This window comes from Triplophysa rosa, linkage group LG5, assembly GCF_024868665.1.
Source record: "Triplophysa rosa linkage group LG5, Trosa_1v2, whole genome shotgun sequence".
Lineage (NCBI taxonomy): Eukaryota > Metazoa > Chordata > Actinopteri > Cypriniformes > Nemacheilidae > Triplophysa > Triplophysa rosa.
The window spans coordinates 2,139,978-2,157,409 of record NC_079894.1 but is presented as its reverse complement, the minus strand read 5'-3'; the positions used below and the strand labels follow the sequence as shown (position 1 = coordinate 2,157,409).

Genomic DNA, 17,432 nt, shown 5'->3' with positions numbered 1-17,432 from the left:
AAAGCGAATAGAAATGTCTCATCTAAATCTCAGATTTGTCAAATCGGCGATCAAACATCAATACGATTGAAGTTAAGAAATTAAAAACCTCACCTCCAAATTTTTGAGACTCCTCAGATCTTGGAAGGTGTAATCCAGGAGGATGACGATCTTGTTCTCGCTCAGGTCCAGCGTGGTGAGATTTGACAGCCGTGCAAACGCGCCCATGGGCACGAGCTTCAGCTGGTTTCCTCTGAGCCGCAGCGTGCGCAGGGCCTGCAGGCTGGCGAAAGCGTTGGGTTCCAGCGTGGTGATGAGGTTCTCGCTCAGATCCAGCTCCTCCAGGTGCGGGTACGGCGCCAGGTCTCCGGGGGCCACCCAACGCAAGCGGTTTCGACTGAGATCCAGCAGCCTCGTCTCTGTCGGGATGCCCTCCGGGACACCGGACTGCCGCTTGCGCTGACAGGACACAGAGCGCAGCTGAGCGGCGCAGTCGCAGCGCGGCGGGCATCCCTGAGACGACTGTGAGAGGGCCATAAAGGCCAGCATGAGCCCCAACCAGCACAGGACCCACCGGGAAGCCATCAGCCCCCCTCCACTTCACTCTACACACCTACAGAGAGAGAGAGAGAGAGAGAGAGAGAGAGAGAGACACTGAGAAACATACAGAGTAGCCTCAATAATAATAAAATAAAACCGGTCTGCTTGTCTTCACACAAGATGAAACACCGAAGTATGCGGTGTCAGCACACAGAGAGATATAACTTAAACACATTGTGTGTGTGTGTGTGTGTGTGTGTGTGTGTGTGTCACAAATCTCGGGTGAGATGAGACAAGGAGAGAGGACCCAAACGCAGACAGCGGGTAAGGGGTTAAACAAGGCTTTTAATAAATAATAAAACACACAAAACAAAAACCCACGAGGGAGTAAAACAACAGTATAAAAAGGACAAAGCCTAACTACACTAAACAAGACTAAGAATAACATTTACTACATATTACACAAGACTAAACTACACTTAACAGGACAAGAACTCACCCACATGAAACACGACAGAGTACAATGATCCAACACAAGACAGAGAACACAGGGACATTAAATAATGGGACAAATCAAAGGGGAACAGGTGTGGGGCATGAACTAATCAACAACCAATAACGAGGGATACAAAAGGGCGGGAACACAGACAAGGACCGGAGAGAGTATCAAAGACCGAAAGGGTCAAAATGACTCTCTCCACACATAACAAGGGATCCTGCCGTGATTCTGCCACAAGATCAAGACAGACATGACAAGATGAGGCAGAATCACGACAGTGTGTGTGTGCTGAACGAACTGACGCAGTTTTTTCAACTGTATGTAAAAGTGAAGGGAAAATCTCACGTGACATTACTGTGTTTAGCATTCAGTACGCTGTACGCGTTATGATCTCAGTGTTGAAATGACGAGACGGGCTGCTCAAGATATGTGCTAAGAATGTTATATAACACTGACGCAACCTAGAAAAATGACACAGGAAAGTGGTCATTGCTTTTCTTCACACTTACCCACAGAAAAGACAAATCACAGATGAGATCTCTTTAATATATCAATTTAAATTAGGGTTGGGCGATGTCTACCAAATTGGCATCGGACGATGCCTACAGAGAAACATCGTTTGCTAGATGGCCATCTGCCAAAACATTAAAACAATTATATCAGTGCTCCAGACTGCGACCAAAACACATTTTGTGACCAGTTTTCAAGACAGCATGATTTTTTTCCACAAGTACTCGCACATGTACGACCTGCAAATTTGGAATTTCTTCCAGTTGTTATTTAATGTGGAAAGACGAGTAGATCGTGAGCTCACCAGTGTAGGCTGTGTGTGTGATAAGTCAACAGCGCGGGTCACGCGGCACTGGTGTTTCCTGCTGCCATTGCGGACGCGCACAGTTCAGGTCGTCATTGACACACACAACGTGAGCGCATTACTACGATTCACTGTTTGCGTTCACTTTCTATGTCCGTCTCCGTCTCGCACACACGTGTCGCGCAGCTTCCAAATCATACTCAACTGCGGATAAGCATGAATGGACGAGATCAACACATGCGCAGAATGTCATACTGTGGACTCGGCTGTCAAAGTTTGTCTTGGGAATGTGCTGTACGCGGACGGGATGCGCAGACGACCGCGGACCCTCCTGATGACGAAAATTGTGTCATGCAGGGGAATCACGATGCCGGCCCAACATCGGACGATGTCATCGTCTATCGGCCCAACCCTAATTTAAATATATCAAGCGGGTGTCACTGTGACCAACAAACCATCTAGAAACCACTTAGAAAGGCAAAAACACCCCACAACACCCAGAACAGCCCAGAATGTTAGAACACAATGCCCAAAATACCACAACACCCTAAAATTTCCAAAAGACCCCATGACACCTCACAACACCCAGAACATCCCATGACACCCAGAGCACATACCACAACACCCTCAAATATCCAGAAGGCCCCCTGACACTCCACAACACTGCAAGATATCCAAAAGACCCCATGACACCCCAAGATATCCAAACACCCCAAAATGACAAGCCCCACAGCACCCCCATTTCATTCAGAACACCCCACAATGTATAGAATATCCCACAACACCCAAAATACCCACAACCCCCAGAGCACATACCACAATGCCCAAAACACCCCAAAAATATCCAAAAGACCCCATGACACTTTGATCAACCCACAACACCTGATACAGTGATTGTTCAAAAGTGAAATAAGACGAGAGTGTAATTTGATAACGAAGAGAGTAAATAAATCCGCTATCTGTCACCGAGCAGATGAATTCAAGTTATCTGATATCGTGGCAGTGAATGATACATATCTGCTGTTTGATGTTGCGACGTGTTTTGGTTCGCTGGCACACATTAAAAGGTTGAGTCACTGGGCGTCTGGCCACTGATCTTGGATACTGAAGTGGAGATGCCAGCCACGTCGGTCTAATCTTCACGCCGGGTCAAGTCAAACACTCTGTGGGTCTGGCAGGACCACAGCAGGCCTGGAATCACATGAAACTTTATTTTGGTCCACTAACAGCGGCAGGCAGACCCCTCCTGTGATGTCATAACGCATCCTCAATCTGTTAGAATCTCCTGCTACGATGCTAGGGCGTTTAAGTGGTTGTTAGGTACCTACAAGAAAATAAATGACAGATGAGATCTCTTTGATATCTCAATCATTTCTCCTGAGCGACAATGTTACATCCAACAGATTTTAAATGCCACGAACACCCACACACACCCACACACACACACACACACACACACACACACACACACACACACACACACACACACACACACACACACAGCCTCCCACACACACGCACACACAGCCTCCGACAACACCAGAATCCAGAAGGAAATAAAGTGAGAGCTTTTACAGAAGAAACCTGAGTGAAAACAGACAGCTGGCTGTGATTTATCAGCAGTCTTCTGCTGATATATTAAAACTCACTGACGCTTTATGAAATGCTCTGAGATGAGTTCAGGGTGCAAAAAAAAAGAGTCTTTACACTAAAAATACACATCTCACAGTCACAGCCCTTTACATGAGGATGAACGGGTACTGATGCTGATTGGGCTGTTTGAGAGAATCTTCAGTTTGAGATGAACATCTACGTACACTCTTTACGGCTTCAACTCAACTCAACTCAACTCGTTCATTAAAGCAATAATAATATACCATCTCGAACACACAACCAGCCTTCCACCCGCTCACAACCAATGAAATGAGTTTGTGTGGAGTGACCTCATTTCATTTATATAACTACAGGAGAGATCTGATCTTCATGCAATCCAGTAATTTGTGCTGAATTAAAGTGAAACACAAATAAACATTTGCATTGGTTGAGAGGGATTTTCATCTGACATCGAGGTCAGACCTGTCCCATCAAAAAGAAAAAACACACATGAGATCTCCTTAATATCTCAATAATTTCTGCTACAAATCAAGGAGATTAAATGAAGAGTTTATTTCCAAAATGAGATAACTCCGTTTTTAAAATCTTTCAAAAATCATGTTTTTTTAATTTGCATTCCAATGAATATCAATCAAACTGCAGTTGGTTTGTTTTGATTTAAGCCATAATAACTCAGAAATACAGCTAATAAAAACACGATAACATAATAAAACATGGTTTTTGAATTTTTTTAAAAACATCGAGTTATCTCTTTTAGGAAATAAACTCATCAAATGGAAACCTACGCTTACGTCTCATCTGTGTTTCAGATAATACTCATCAATCATGAGTCATCATTACTCATCAAGAAAATCTCGCAAGTGTCTTTAAAGTGGCCGTCACTCAGACAGTGTCTGCATATCTCATGTTAATCTTGAGGACTTATAGAATAGTATCGCACCCTTCAAATATCCGAAGTCTTTAGTTTGATCACATTTATAAAAGACAGATCCAGCTGTACCATTATTACCACGTGCGGTTCATGTCCGCCATCTTTTAGCGCTGGGACCGCTCCATCTATCAGTTTCAAATCATCTCCAAATCCAACATTATATCCAGCGTTTATATAACATCCATCACCCAAATGCAGTGAACGCAGTGCTCTCTCTCTCTTTTGCTCCAGCTGGTTGACGTGTGCGCGTGCTCCTTCTCCCGCTCTCCCTGGTTGAAGCATGGGCGTGCTCTTTCTTCTGGCTCTGGCGGGTTGACGAGTGGGCGTGCTCTTTCTTCTGGCTCTGGCGGGTTGACGAGTGGGCATGCTCTTTCTTCTGGCTCTGGCGGGTTGACGCGTGGGCGTGCTCTTTCTTCTGGCTCTGGCGGGTTGACGAGTGGGCGTGCTCTTTCTTCTGGCTCTGGCGGGTTGACGCGTGGGCGTGCTCTTTCTTCTGGCTCTGGCGGGTTGACGCGTGGGCACGTCCAATAAGGGACTAAAAAAGTTGTTACGAAACGGATTTTCGTGTTCGAAAAAAACTTCCGAAACCTGTACAAACGCTGGGGGAGTGTATCCAGCTCAGAAATACTAGGTCATACGTCCAACTCGTTTTTTTGACAAGTTGACTATGTCAAGCATGAGAAGACAACACGTTTAACATTGTAAAGAAGTCAGAATGCACGAAACACCATTACACCTCCATACACATGACCAATTACACTCTCATTTGCTTCTCTTTTCATTTCTCCTAAACTAATTTAAAGTTTCAAAGGAAACTGGTGTCTGAGTGTTTTGGTGTTTGTGTTTTCTTGTGGAAGATCGGTAGTCCAGTCACAACATCAGATTTATCTGTACAGGAGAGAGAGAGAGCACATCACCTCAAACCCGTTTCACGCTCTCTGATTCACGAGGAAAGAGCGGAACATGATTTCTCTTCCCCTGAGCAACTTCATACAGGTCAGTACACCGCATCACACATGGCCCTCGGCCTCCGTAACCAGCCCTGCCATCTACCACAAGGACGAGCGAGATAGAGACTGAAGGGAGAGAGAGAATGTGCCATCACTCTCACTGTAAATGGAGCGAGAAATCTCTCATGCCAAAAGGACGAGTAACACAAACTCAGGAAAGAGAAACTCCGCTTTTACAAACACATAAAAAAATCTTCTGAAACCGATCGATCTGAAATCTAAAACTGTATGAGTCACATTTAAAGCTGTGTAATACACACACACCAGATATAAAGCCTGAAAAAACATCAGAACATGATGGAATTCATCAAATCAAGCGTATAGCGTTAATTCTTGCAGGTCACGTGAGTCGAGCCCGCATCAGGTGATCCTCATCTTCCTATAGAAACATGACGCAATCACAGCTTCCGTTTCAATTTCATTCAGCCAACAGCAGCTTACCGCGCTGCTCAGGAGCAAATTACCCGCCTCCATCCCCAGCTCCACATCACATTTTCAATTGGACTCGACTGTTGTTCCTTTTCAAAGTCTCAATTACTTTACATCATGTGTTACACTGAAATGTCATTAAGAAGTAATTTTAAAACCAATACAATAAACGTGACAAATAAATTGAAAAAGAAGTTTAGTCTTTTATAAAACGATCCACAAAGCCACACAGGTGTAATATAAGCTCATCTTTATGTTTATGACGTCTGCGATAGTATTGTCAGATGCTGGCTTTATACGTCAGTGTCCGAAATCACTCACTCATTTTCATTCACTTCTTCCCCATATAGTGGACTCAAAAGTCATTCGCTATATAGGGAATAGTGAAGGAGTGAGCGGTTTCAGAAAAAGACACACGGATGTATATTCAGAGATGCCTCATTAATGTCCGTTTCTGTGGGCCGCCATATTGGAACAGTCAAAGCCCGTCCGTGAACACTCGTGAGTGAGTAATCTGTGCATCTACAACCATAGTTATACATATATGAATGAATCAATCAAATGTTATGTGCTGTTGTGTAGAAACAAACATTTGCTCAAATTTAAAAACTTGTAATATGGAGTATATGCGAGGAGTTTGGTTCCTAAATGAGATAACATATGCTGCACAATGTTGAGGTCTCTTGGAAACCCACAGTTTTTTACTGTCAGTGATGAAAATGTTGATTGTCCAACATGGCAGACATGCCAACGTGTGTGGAGTGGTTAAATGTGGCATCTGTCTATGGTTTACTAAAAAGCTGTGAAATTAAAATCAGCAGACAGGAAAAAATCTCAAATTCACACTTTAAGAGACCTTCAAGCATCTGATGAAACGCCTAAAAAGAAAACGCTGTCAACATTTGCGCTCACTTAATACTTCTAAACCCACACAACTGTCTTCTGTCCAACACAAACAAAAACACGTTCAAACACAAAAGCATATAATGTCTCATCTATAATATGATCATGTATACACCAAATGTGTCAACATTTGTGTACCAAACTCCGGGAGACCCGCCGGATGTACTACTGTACTGCTGGTTGGTTGTGCAGGGCAAATAGGGCACCCCTCTGTTATAAATCATTTTGCCAGAGATCTCAACGTCAGACATGAAATAACATCTAAACGCGGTTTGAAAAAGCACAAGCAGTTTGTCCCTTCACACATCCCGTAGATCGGTTGTTTTAACTTTGTTTATAAGTTAGCAGAACGTTTTTATTTTTTTATTTACATGGATGGATTTAACAGTGTTTGCATATTATTTACAAGAACCGCTTATGGTCACAGAATGGGAAATATTAGAAATAAACTCTATGTTAGCTGTTTTTAATCTGCTGAACACAACACTTTTCATAACACGTTTTTGTAAAAGCAAAGAAAGTGTAACAACAACAACAGCTAGTAGACTCTACTGCATCTACCTGTGGATGAAACCATCTGTCGTCTTCAGTGCGCGGACACAGACTGTGAGGAGCGAGCGTCAAATGGAAAACGCGGAGTGGACCTTTAGCGGTGTAATAAGAGAAAGTTTTTCCCCTCTACTCCACTGCGGCTACCGTTCCATTTCGCCTACCAAAGGGCGCCAGCCTGTGAGGGCAAATGGGCAGTGGCTCAAGCCACAGAGCCACCCCGTGAACGCGTTCCGGTTCCCGTCGGTCCGGGAGTTTCAAAGGAGAAATAACTGAAATACGGGAGTTTCACAGGAGAAAAAACAAAACGGGAGGGTGGCGGGAGATGGGGGTCAAAAACTTGAGACTCCCGTGAAAAACGGAAGTGTTGACAGGTATCTAATAATATAACTATTGATATTTTATTTAATTTATGTTAATATTAAGCAGTACTATCATTTTACTGTATAATAATCGTATTAAATAAACGATTTGTTGAAATGTGTTGTATGTTCATATTATTAAAAAAACAATTGTTGAACGGGTCCTGTAGTTCGGTTGCATTTAAAGATAGTGTATGGTACACTGACATCTAGTGGCTGAGCTTGGTATCGCAGTCTAAAGTCAAAATATTGGCGAGACAAGTTTAGTCAAGTAACGGTTCTTCTCGGTTTCTTTTGCTTGTTATCAGAAATAATCTACAGGCGCACTATTGTTTGTGAATGTGCACCGGAAGTTCAGTTGGGGGTCACAAAAGTGGGCATGCGCAGTAACGTTTGTTTATGTTGTTAAGATGAAACCGTCTATATGATGTTGCCTATAATGTATAAAACACTAAATTCTGCCTAAATTCACACTACTGTAGCTGGTTGTGTGTGTTTGTGTGTGTGCGCCAGGGGCGCAGATGGGATGTTTTAACTGGGGAGACCAAGCTGTCGGCAAATGATTTCAACTCCGTTATTTACTTTGCGTAATTTTGGCTTTAACTAGTGCTCAAGTAGTTACTTTACGTCATTTGGGCTAATGGTTTGCACTTAAAAGCCATTGGAGAATTCTTATTTGATATCATGGACAAACAACAATGAACAAAGGCCTACCTGTTCAGGGCAGACAGCAGTATTGAGGCACATTGATGAAGACGTACTGAACAGCATCTGTTGTCCGGAGCGTTTCATTTGTACTGTCAGTAATATTTAACAGGAGCTGAATGTCTCTGGAGACACAACGGAAAGTTTGTGTCACAGAAGATGAGAGGCAGCGTCCGGCAGCTGTCTGTGAGTTTCTCCACAGACTGAATATTATCTGTCCTCAGGAGGACACAGAAACATTCGGTCTGATCTCATCATATATAGAGAATGTGTGGATTCATATAAATGATCACGTTATTTCTGTTCAACTACTATACTGTTCACAGTGTTGTACTTTACGCTTGGAATAACTGGACGACATCTGCCCGAGATCACCCAAGTTGGTCTGAGATATTGATAATTGTACTTTATTAGAGTATTTATTTCATACAAATATGAATGAGCCACTTTGTAAAGTAGTCACCAAATCCTGTGAGATCAGCATTACATGTGTGCGACCACCAGAGCAACGCACCACAGACTGTCACATATTAAACTGATACGTCACCCAAAAATGAAAATTCTGTCATCATTTAGTCACCTTCGAGTTTTCGAACAGATTTTGCCCCCCATTGACTCCCATAGTAGGAAAAAATACAATGGCAGTCAAAAGTGGCCCAGAACTTTTTGCTGTCCTACATTCTTCAAAATTATTTTTTTTGTGTTCAACAGAACAAAAAAAATTAAGTATTTCTTCCTACTCTCGGGTGATTTCAGACGTTCTCCGGTGATCTCAGACCATCTCAGGTGATTTCAGACCTTCTCAGGTGATCTCAGACTATCTCGGGTGTTCTTTAGATCATCTCGGGGGATTTCAGACCAACTCTGATGTTTCAGACAGTCTCAGGCGTTCTCAAACCATCTCAGGTGTTATCAGACCATCTCGGGTGATTTCAGACCATCTCGGGTGTCAAATCTCGGGTGCTCTCAGATCATCTCAGATGTTTTCAGACAGTCTCAGGTGCTCTCAAACCATCTCAGGTGATATCAGACCTTCTCGGGTGTTCTCAGACAATCTCGGGTGCTCTCAGATCATCTCAGATGTTTTCAAATAGTCTCAGGTGTTCTTAGACCATGTCAGGTGAAGTCAGTGCATCAGTTCTACACAGAAACATTTCAGTCAATGAGGGGGGGATCTGTCTGGTTATAAGGATGCTTCCAAATATCTTTCTCTGCGTTCATCAGAACAAAGAAATTTATACAGATTTGAAATAACTCGAAGGTGAGGAAATGATGACAGAATTTTCATTTTTGGGTGAAGTATCACCTTAAGAGAATCCAATTCACCTTCATATGTTTGACAGAACACTCTCCTCGGTGTGACAGTCACACAGTCGACGTCTTTTTCTGAATTATAACAGGAATGATGAAACTATCACAAACAAGCTCTGAAGGTTAAAACAACGAAGGCACTGCGAGCGTTCCAGAGCTCTGTACGCAGGCAGACATATGGTGGGTGAAGGGTGAAGATCAGAAAGTGTTTATTAACAGCAGCACGCTCACATCAACATCTGTGTGAGGTGATAAACTGCTGAACAACACCGCTGTACATCACTCGCTGCAGAGCTCTGCGGCCCGCATCACACGAACACACGTAAGAATCTGAGGCTTTACATCTGACAGAGACCACACACCATAGACTAACATCACACGACCGACTCGACCGGACCACAGCAGAGTCTGGATCTGCGAGCCGTCCACTGAGATCAAGGGAATGATTATTGAAATAGTAAATACGATTTCATTTTATTTTGCTGATTTACACAGAAACACATTCAGAACAGCTCAAGTCACACCTTCTTCATCAAATATGTGAACAAAAGCAATTAACCGTTGCATGCTTTAAAATTAAATTCCTTGTACTATAAACTCTATCAATTCTGCTGTGTATGTGATGGTGGAAGTGACTGTTTTAGAAGTTGAAAGGTTCTATTTAGACACCAGTGACAGATAATCACTTGCCGTTAATATCACTAAAATACATGTGCTGAACAATCTCATACACGCACTTGCTTAACAGCACTATGAATATAATGGTCCGACTGAATGTACATGACTGCAAACCAATAGACAATTTTTATTAAAGGGAACCAAGGGTATAGAGGGATGTATGGTTTAATACGTTATCATAGCCTTACACTACTCACATTTGTCGTTAGAAACACATCGAATATTTTAATTTCTTAAAAAAAACCTAAATGTAATACTCGTTTTAACCTTAGGAGGCCGCCATGGTCTTTTTCGATGATGTAAAATGGTTGTGCGCACAGGCAGCCAAACTGAACACAGACACACGAATCAGTTCTTCAGTAAATATAAGGTGCTGTAGGATAAAAAAATATATATAAATAATGCTAAAATAATAAAGAAAGAAAATAAAGACGCTATTTGGTGTATTTTCATACATTTTAATATTGTTGGTCAAGATTTAAACGTCGAGCAGCAAGCTCATTGGCTGCTGATACAGAAGGAACCAATCAGCTGCGCCGTGTGATAAAGTTAATATGTCAGATTGGGTTAGACTGTAGGACTGCGCCATCTAGAGGTTCATGCCAGAACTTTCTCTGTCTTGTATTCTACATATTTTATAATTTCCTCTTTGTACTTCAGTCACTAGTGTGTGTACTATTATATATTTACTCTAAAGGTGATTTGCAGCAATGCAAAACTGTGACAAAAGGCGCTACAGAAATACATTAGAATTGAATATTTTCCGGTGATTTTAGTAGTGTGATACTGCAGATATCTGCAGCACGACAAACACACTCTCTGTCTCTCACCTTGCTCAAGGTGAATGTGTGTGCGGTTAGTGCACTTCAAAGGGAACGAGACCTTCCTGTGAAAATTACACAAGGAAAGATAGTGGCCATTTAACACACACACACATCTGCATGTCCTTGGTTAAATTAAGCAACACAATCTCATTATCTTTCCATGTCCCTGCCTTTCATCCATGTGTTGTGTTTTCATACACACAAACACCTGATCTGCTATAGAGATGTGAAGCTGACGTCACGCCCTATGTTGCATGTTGCAGTGGCGCCGCCATCTTGGGAGGATCATATTCTCACATATTCTCAGGCTTCACATTCTCTATTCTACTGTTGCAAAATAATTTAAAGAAAAAATATATTCATATATTAAATATAAAAATCTATAAACACATAATAAAATATACTACATAATAATTATACACAGTACACCAACATATATTATGTAAACAAAAACGTTTATTCTGCAAACGATTAGACGTGAATAATCATTATGCAGCCCTACTTCTAACTATGTCAAAAATGTGGAAAAAGCATGGGACATACCCATGAGAAAAATGACATCATCATCACAACACAGCACATGTTGTAAGTTAATAGTATAAATGATCAAATATTCCAATGATTGAGTGTTGAGTGTACAAACAAAAGACTGACAGAATTGATGTTATTCGATGGTACAGAAATATGTTATTCAGTCAAAAACATGCTTTTCTAACTAAAGGCCCATTCACACCTAGAGCATTCTTAGCTTTCACGTGTTAAATGCATGTGATCATCCACCAGGTGGGAAAAAATCATGTGATCCCAAGAATGGTTCATCTTTATCTTCATAGTTCTGCTGGTCTCTTAAATGTTATTTTACCAGGCTTTAGCTGTGCTAACAGTCCATTAAACTGCAGAGACATCAGAGCATGATATTGTGAGGAGCACGTCCACTGACGTCAGATTAGCGAGACGCTCTTGGCTCTGTCAGCGGGTTTGTAAGAGGTTTTGCTCTCTGTCCGACAGCTTTAAAGAGACGCTTACGGGATTAATTATTCACATCGCTGGCTAATAAGAGTCAGAGCGGTTCTTCACCTCCAAGCACAGGGAATATTACACAAACCTCACATCACATGTAGATTAGCAATTCATCAGTTTGAATGAAATCTGACATCACAGTCAACTTTAAAGACGTCTGTTTATTTACTTTTTGTGCCAAAATATTTGAGACTGTTTTCTACCCTCTCTCTTCACATGTGTATTCTTTTGTTTTATTAGACCAGAGGCAAATCGGCACTTTTAAATGCATCGTCCTTCAATAACAGACAAACTTACAATTTCAAGAATTCGAAAGACTCCAGCTGACATCAAGAAATGTTTCTGTGTAGAACTGATGCTCTGACTTCACCTGACATGGTTTGAGAACACCTGAGACTATTTGAAAACATCTGAGATCATCGAGATGGTCTGAGGTCACCCAAAAGGTCTGATATCGCCCAAGATCACCTGAGAAGGTCTGAAAACATCTGAGACGGTCTGAAATCACCCGAAATTATCTGAGAGCACCCGAGATGGTCTAAGAACCACCGAGATGGTCTGAGGTCACCCGAGCTGGTCTGAGACCATCTGAAATCACCCAAAATGGTCTGATAACATCTGAGATGATCTGATAAGACACAAAATGGTCTGAGAACACCCGAGATGGTCTGAGAACATCAGAGATGATCTGATAACACCAGAGAGGATCTGAAATCACCCGAGATGGTCCGAGAACACCTGAGACTGTCTGAAAACATCTGAGATGATCTGATAAGACACAAAATGGTCTGAGAACACCCGAGATGGTTTGAGAACAACTGAGATGGTCTGAGAACACCAGAGATGATCTGAGGACACCAGAGATGATCTGAGGACACCAGAGAGGATCTGAAATCACCCGAGATGGTCCGAGAACACCTGAGACTGTCTGAAAACATCTGAGATGATCTGATAAGACACAAAATGGTCTGAGAACACACAAGATGGTTTGAGAACAACTGAGATGGTCTGAGAACACCAGAGATGGTCTGAGAACACCAGAGATGATCTGAGGACACCAGAGAGGATCTGAAATCACCCGAGATGGTCCGAGAACACCTGAGACTGTCTGAAAACATCTGAGATGATCTGATAAGACACAAGATGGTCTGAGGACATCTGAGACCATCTGAAATCACCCAAAATGGTCTGATAACATCTGAGATGATCTGATAAGACACAAAATGGTCTGAGAACACCCGAGATGGTTTGAGAACAACAGAGATGGTCTGAGAACACCAGAGATGATCTGAGGACACCAGAGATGATCTGAGATCACCCGAGATGGTCCGCGAACACCTGAGACTGTCTGAAAACATCTGAGATGATCTGATAAGACACAAAATGGTCTGAGAACACACAAGATGGTTTGAGAACAACTGAGATGGTCTGAGAACACCAGAGATGGTCTGAGAACACCAGAGATGATCTGAGGACACCAGAGAGGATCTGAAATCACCCGAGATGGTCCGAGAACACCTGAGACTGTCTGAAAACATCTGAGATGATCTGATAAGACACAAGATGGTCTGAGGACATCTGAGACCATCTGAAATCACCCAAAATGGTCTGATAACATCTGAGATGATCTGATAAGACACAAAATGGTCTGAGAACACCCGAGATGGTCTGAGAACATCAGAGATGATCTGATAACACCAGAGATGGTTTGAGAACACCCGAGATGGTCTGAGAACACCTGAGATGGTCTGAGAACACCAGAGATGATCTGAGGACACCAGAGATGATCTGAGAACACCAGAGAGGATCTGAAATCACCCGAGATGGTCCGAGAACACCTGAGACTGTCTGAAAACATCTGAGATGATCTGATAATACCCGAGATGGTCTGAGAACACCCGAGATGATCTGAAATCACCCGAGATGGTCCGAGAACACCAGAGATGATCTGAGGACACCAGAGATGATCTGAGAACACCCGAGATGATCTGAAATCACCCGAGATGGTCCGAGAACACCTGAGACTGTCTGAAATCATCTGAGATGGTCCGAGAACACTCGAGACGGTCTGACAACACCTGAGATGATCTGAAATCACCCGAGATGGTCCGAGAACACCTGAGATGGTCTGAGAACCCCTGAGACTGTCTGAAATCACCCGAAATGATCGGAGAACACTCGAGATGGTCTGACAACACCTGAGATGGTCTGAGAACACCCGAGAAGGTCTGAGATCAACTGAGAAGGTCTGAGATCACCCAAGATGGTCTGAGAATGCCTGAGACTGTCTGAAAACATCCAAGTTGGTCTGAGATCACCCGAGATGGTCTGAGATCACCCGAGTTAGTCTGAAATCACCCGAGATAGTCTGAGAACACCTGAGACTATCTGGAGAGCGTCACACACAACTGCCCTGAGACTAAAATGCAGTATTAAAGTGTGTGTGACATGTCTGTGTTTTTTAAGATTTATCTGCATGTCAGAAACAAACACCTCCAGCCTCTCGGATACTTTTTCAAAACCTGAAGAAATGTGCATGAACAGGGTGAGATGGTGGGTGTAGATCTGATCTTCTGATGTTCAGCGCTGGTGAGAGAGGATGAAAGATTATTATCTTAGAGAGAAAACCTGGAGCGAGCGTCAGCTCACGGCCTTCACTCTCAACATCAGGCTGTTTGTACTGGAACATAATTAAATGCTGTAAATGAGGCGTTATTCAAATCACTGATGAAACGAGTGGGACGGACGGCAGAGAAACACTAATGCTGGAGGACAAGCACAAAGACTCATTATGTGTGCGTCTGTTGACAAGCTTCATTTATCAACACCACTCTTAAATCACGACCTTCAATCCAAATAAATGATTTAAACACAACAACACTGACTAATTGCTCACAATATTCATGTCCATGCATTGATTATAATTCATTTTGCATAAATAAATGCAATGAAATGAGACAAAGGGCGTTATGCTACAAACCTGAGAAAGTAAACTTAAAGAGCATAAAATATATCCAGTCCTAACAAATACTCTGTGTACAGGGTTTAGGGAATTCCAGCCAATCGAATCGAAGAAAGCCAATGGTTTTACTCTAAAATGATAAATGGTAAGATTCAGAGATGCAAACTACTTATATCGCATAATGTAAGAGTTAACGTATGTTCGACTTAACACGCCTAAAACATAACAGAGAAGTTTATATCATATAAAGCATTAGATATGACTGTGTATATGATGGATTTCATTAACAGGTGAATTCATTAGACTGCTGAATTATTATCACAGGTCACGAAATGACTGAAATGGTGATTTTTGTTGTTGTCAAATTTGTGTTTAACATTATTAAAGGCGCAGTTTTTGATTTACAGAGTAAAGATGTGGTTCTCATGTTGACGCAGGGAAGAGATCACGCTGGCATTAGAAAGACTGTAGTAAGAGCTATGACTTATGTATTACATCAAATAAAAGGTCTGTGGATTTTAAGTATAAAAAGAAGGATAAAAGTCAGGCAGGAGCTAGGACCTGCGCTAATATTATAAAGACTTTCCAGCAGAGAGTCGTTGGAGAGAAAGATTAAAATCACCCCCGAGGAGGTTGCTTTGATTCGCATCAGTATGTGAGAAACATTAGTTTTTCTGTTTGTTAGAACCAAGATATGTTGTTGTTGTTGTGTAATATTAGCTGTGTGACGGAGCAGTTTTGAGCGTCATTGTTTATCTGGAACCGCTTTAATATTGTAACTGTTACTCGTCCAGATACTGGAGAGAGAGAGCGAGAGCGCGTTGGAGCTGAAACTGGAGAGAGAGAGTGCGTTTTACTCTTTTACTCAAAGATGAATAAACTTTCAGTTAATCCGCGGGTCACATGCGTTACGCACCGGAGAGCACGATCCGTACGGATCACAGATCATCCACGATCCGTTTCACCACGATACCGCAGCGGAGAGGAAGAGGAAACACGCGTTTCCTTCACATGGCACATACACACGGACACAATTCCGGATTATTTTTTATGCAACAGCATTACTCCTTTTCAAACTGAAGATGTTATCAATCAAATCTTGCCAGATGAGAAAATATATCATTATATGCACAAATCCTTTATTTTTGTAGTAATACGCACACGCTAGCATACCAGCTAAGCTCTCTGGCCTGTTGTTCTGTCGCTATCTCTCCCAGCAGCCAGCGCACTCGTAAAGATACAACGCACACACAACCTGACAAGAGGAAACTGCGCTAAATGAACAATAATTGAAACAAATAGCATATGTGGAGTCTCTTCAGATGTGTACTGATAAAAAATCTGTTAAAAATGACTGTATAATGATTCACAGGATAAATATATTTACTGTAAGTTACACAATTCCGGTTTGTTTTTTATCCAGCAGTATGAATCGTTTGCCAGACTGAAGATGTTATCAATAAAATCTTGCCAGAAAAGAAAATATATCATTATATGAGCAAAATGTTTATTTTATGCACACGCTATCATACCAGCTCATGTGCTGTTCTCTCGCTATCTCGCCCAGCACACTCACACACAGGCCCGGATTAAGAATTCAGGGGCCCCTGGGCACAAGTGTCTTGTAGACCCCCCCCCACATACATAAACATATTCATTTTTCTAAGAATAAAAGGGCAGACTTTGTCAATGATTATACTATAAGAGTAATTTGTCCATTTGTTCATCTTTATTTGTGTAACAAGCACTTCGCGACTCACGTTCTTATGTAAGCGTGTAATGGTAAATGGCATTAACGAATATTAGTTATACTGTTACGAGTCTGTGTAAGTAAACATTTAGCAATGTATGTAAAAGCACTCTGGATTTTCTAATAACTTAGGCTAAAAATCGGTAAATTAAGGCAGATAGACCTGATCAACATCAATATAAGATTAATTATTGGCGAAGACACACCAAATACATGTAAAAACACTCTTACCTTTTCAAGATTTTAAAGACAACCGTGAGGGTATTCTAACTTAACCTATATCTTATATTCACAACAAAGCCGTTCTCATTTACATCTTTTCAGTTTCTATAAAAAGCGGCGATTTTGGCTATATTCTTTCACACAGCCTCTGTCATGGTAACCATGTGCATATTTACAGACGAAATGGGTTCATGTGTACACATTCAAACAGTGGATAACAGTGACAGGTTGTTGGAAATGCTGTTTTGTACTCATTTCATTCAGGAGTCACCCGTGGAATGTGCTGCTTCTTCCTGCCGCTCAATGAGACGATCCCTGCGCGGGGAAAGA

General features: G+C 42.0%; 1 protein-coding gene across 2 annotated transcripts in view; it reads right to left on the bottom strand.

Moving 5' to 3' along the window:
- LOC130553851 (leucine-rich repeat and immunoglobulin-like domain-containing nogo receptor-interacting protein 3) overlaps positions 1–17,432 on the bottom strand; it is a 47,510-nt gene that overhangs the window by 7,149 nt on the left and 22,929 nt on the right. For both annotated transcript variants that reach the window (XR_008962916.1, XM_057333031.1), the window contains exon 2: positions 94–592. Coding sequence is in view for 1 of the 2 variants with exons in the window: in XM_057333031.1 (XP_057189014.1) it covers positions 94–564 (471 nt within the window). In the remaining variant the exon portion in view is untranslated. The remainder of the gene's footprint in view (positions 1–93; positions 593–17,432) is intronic.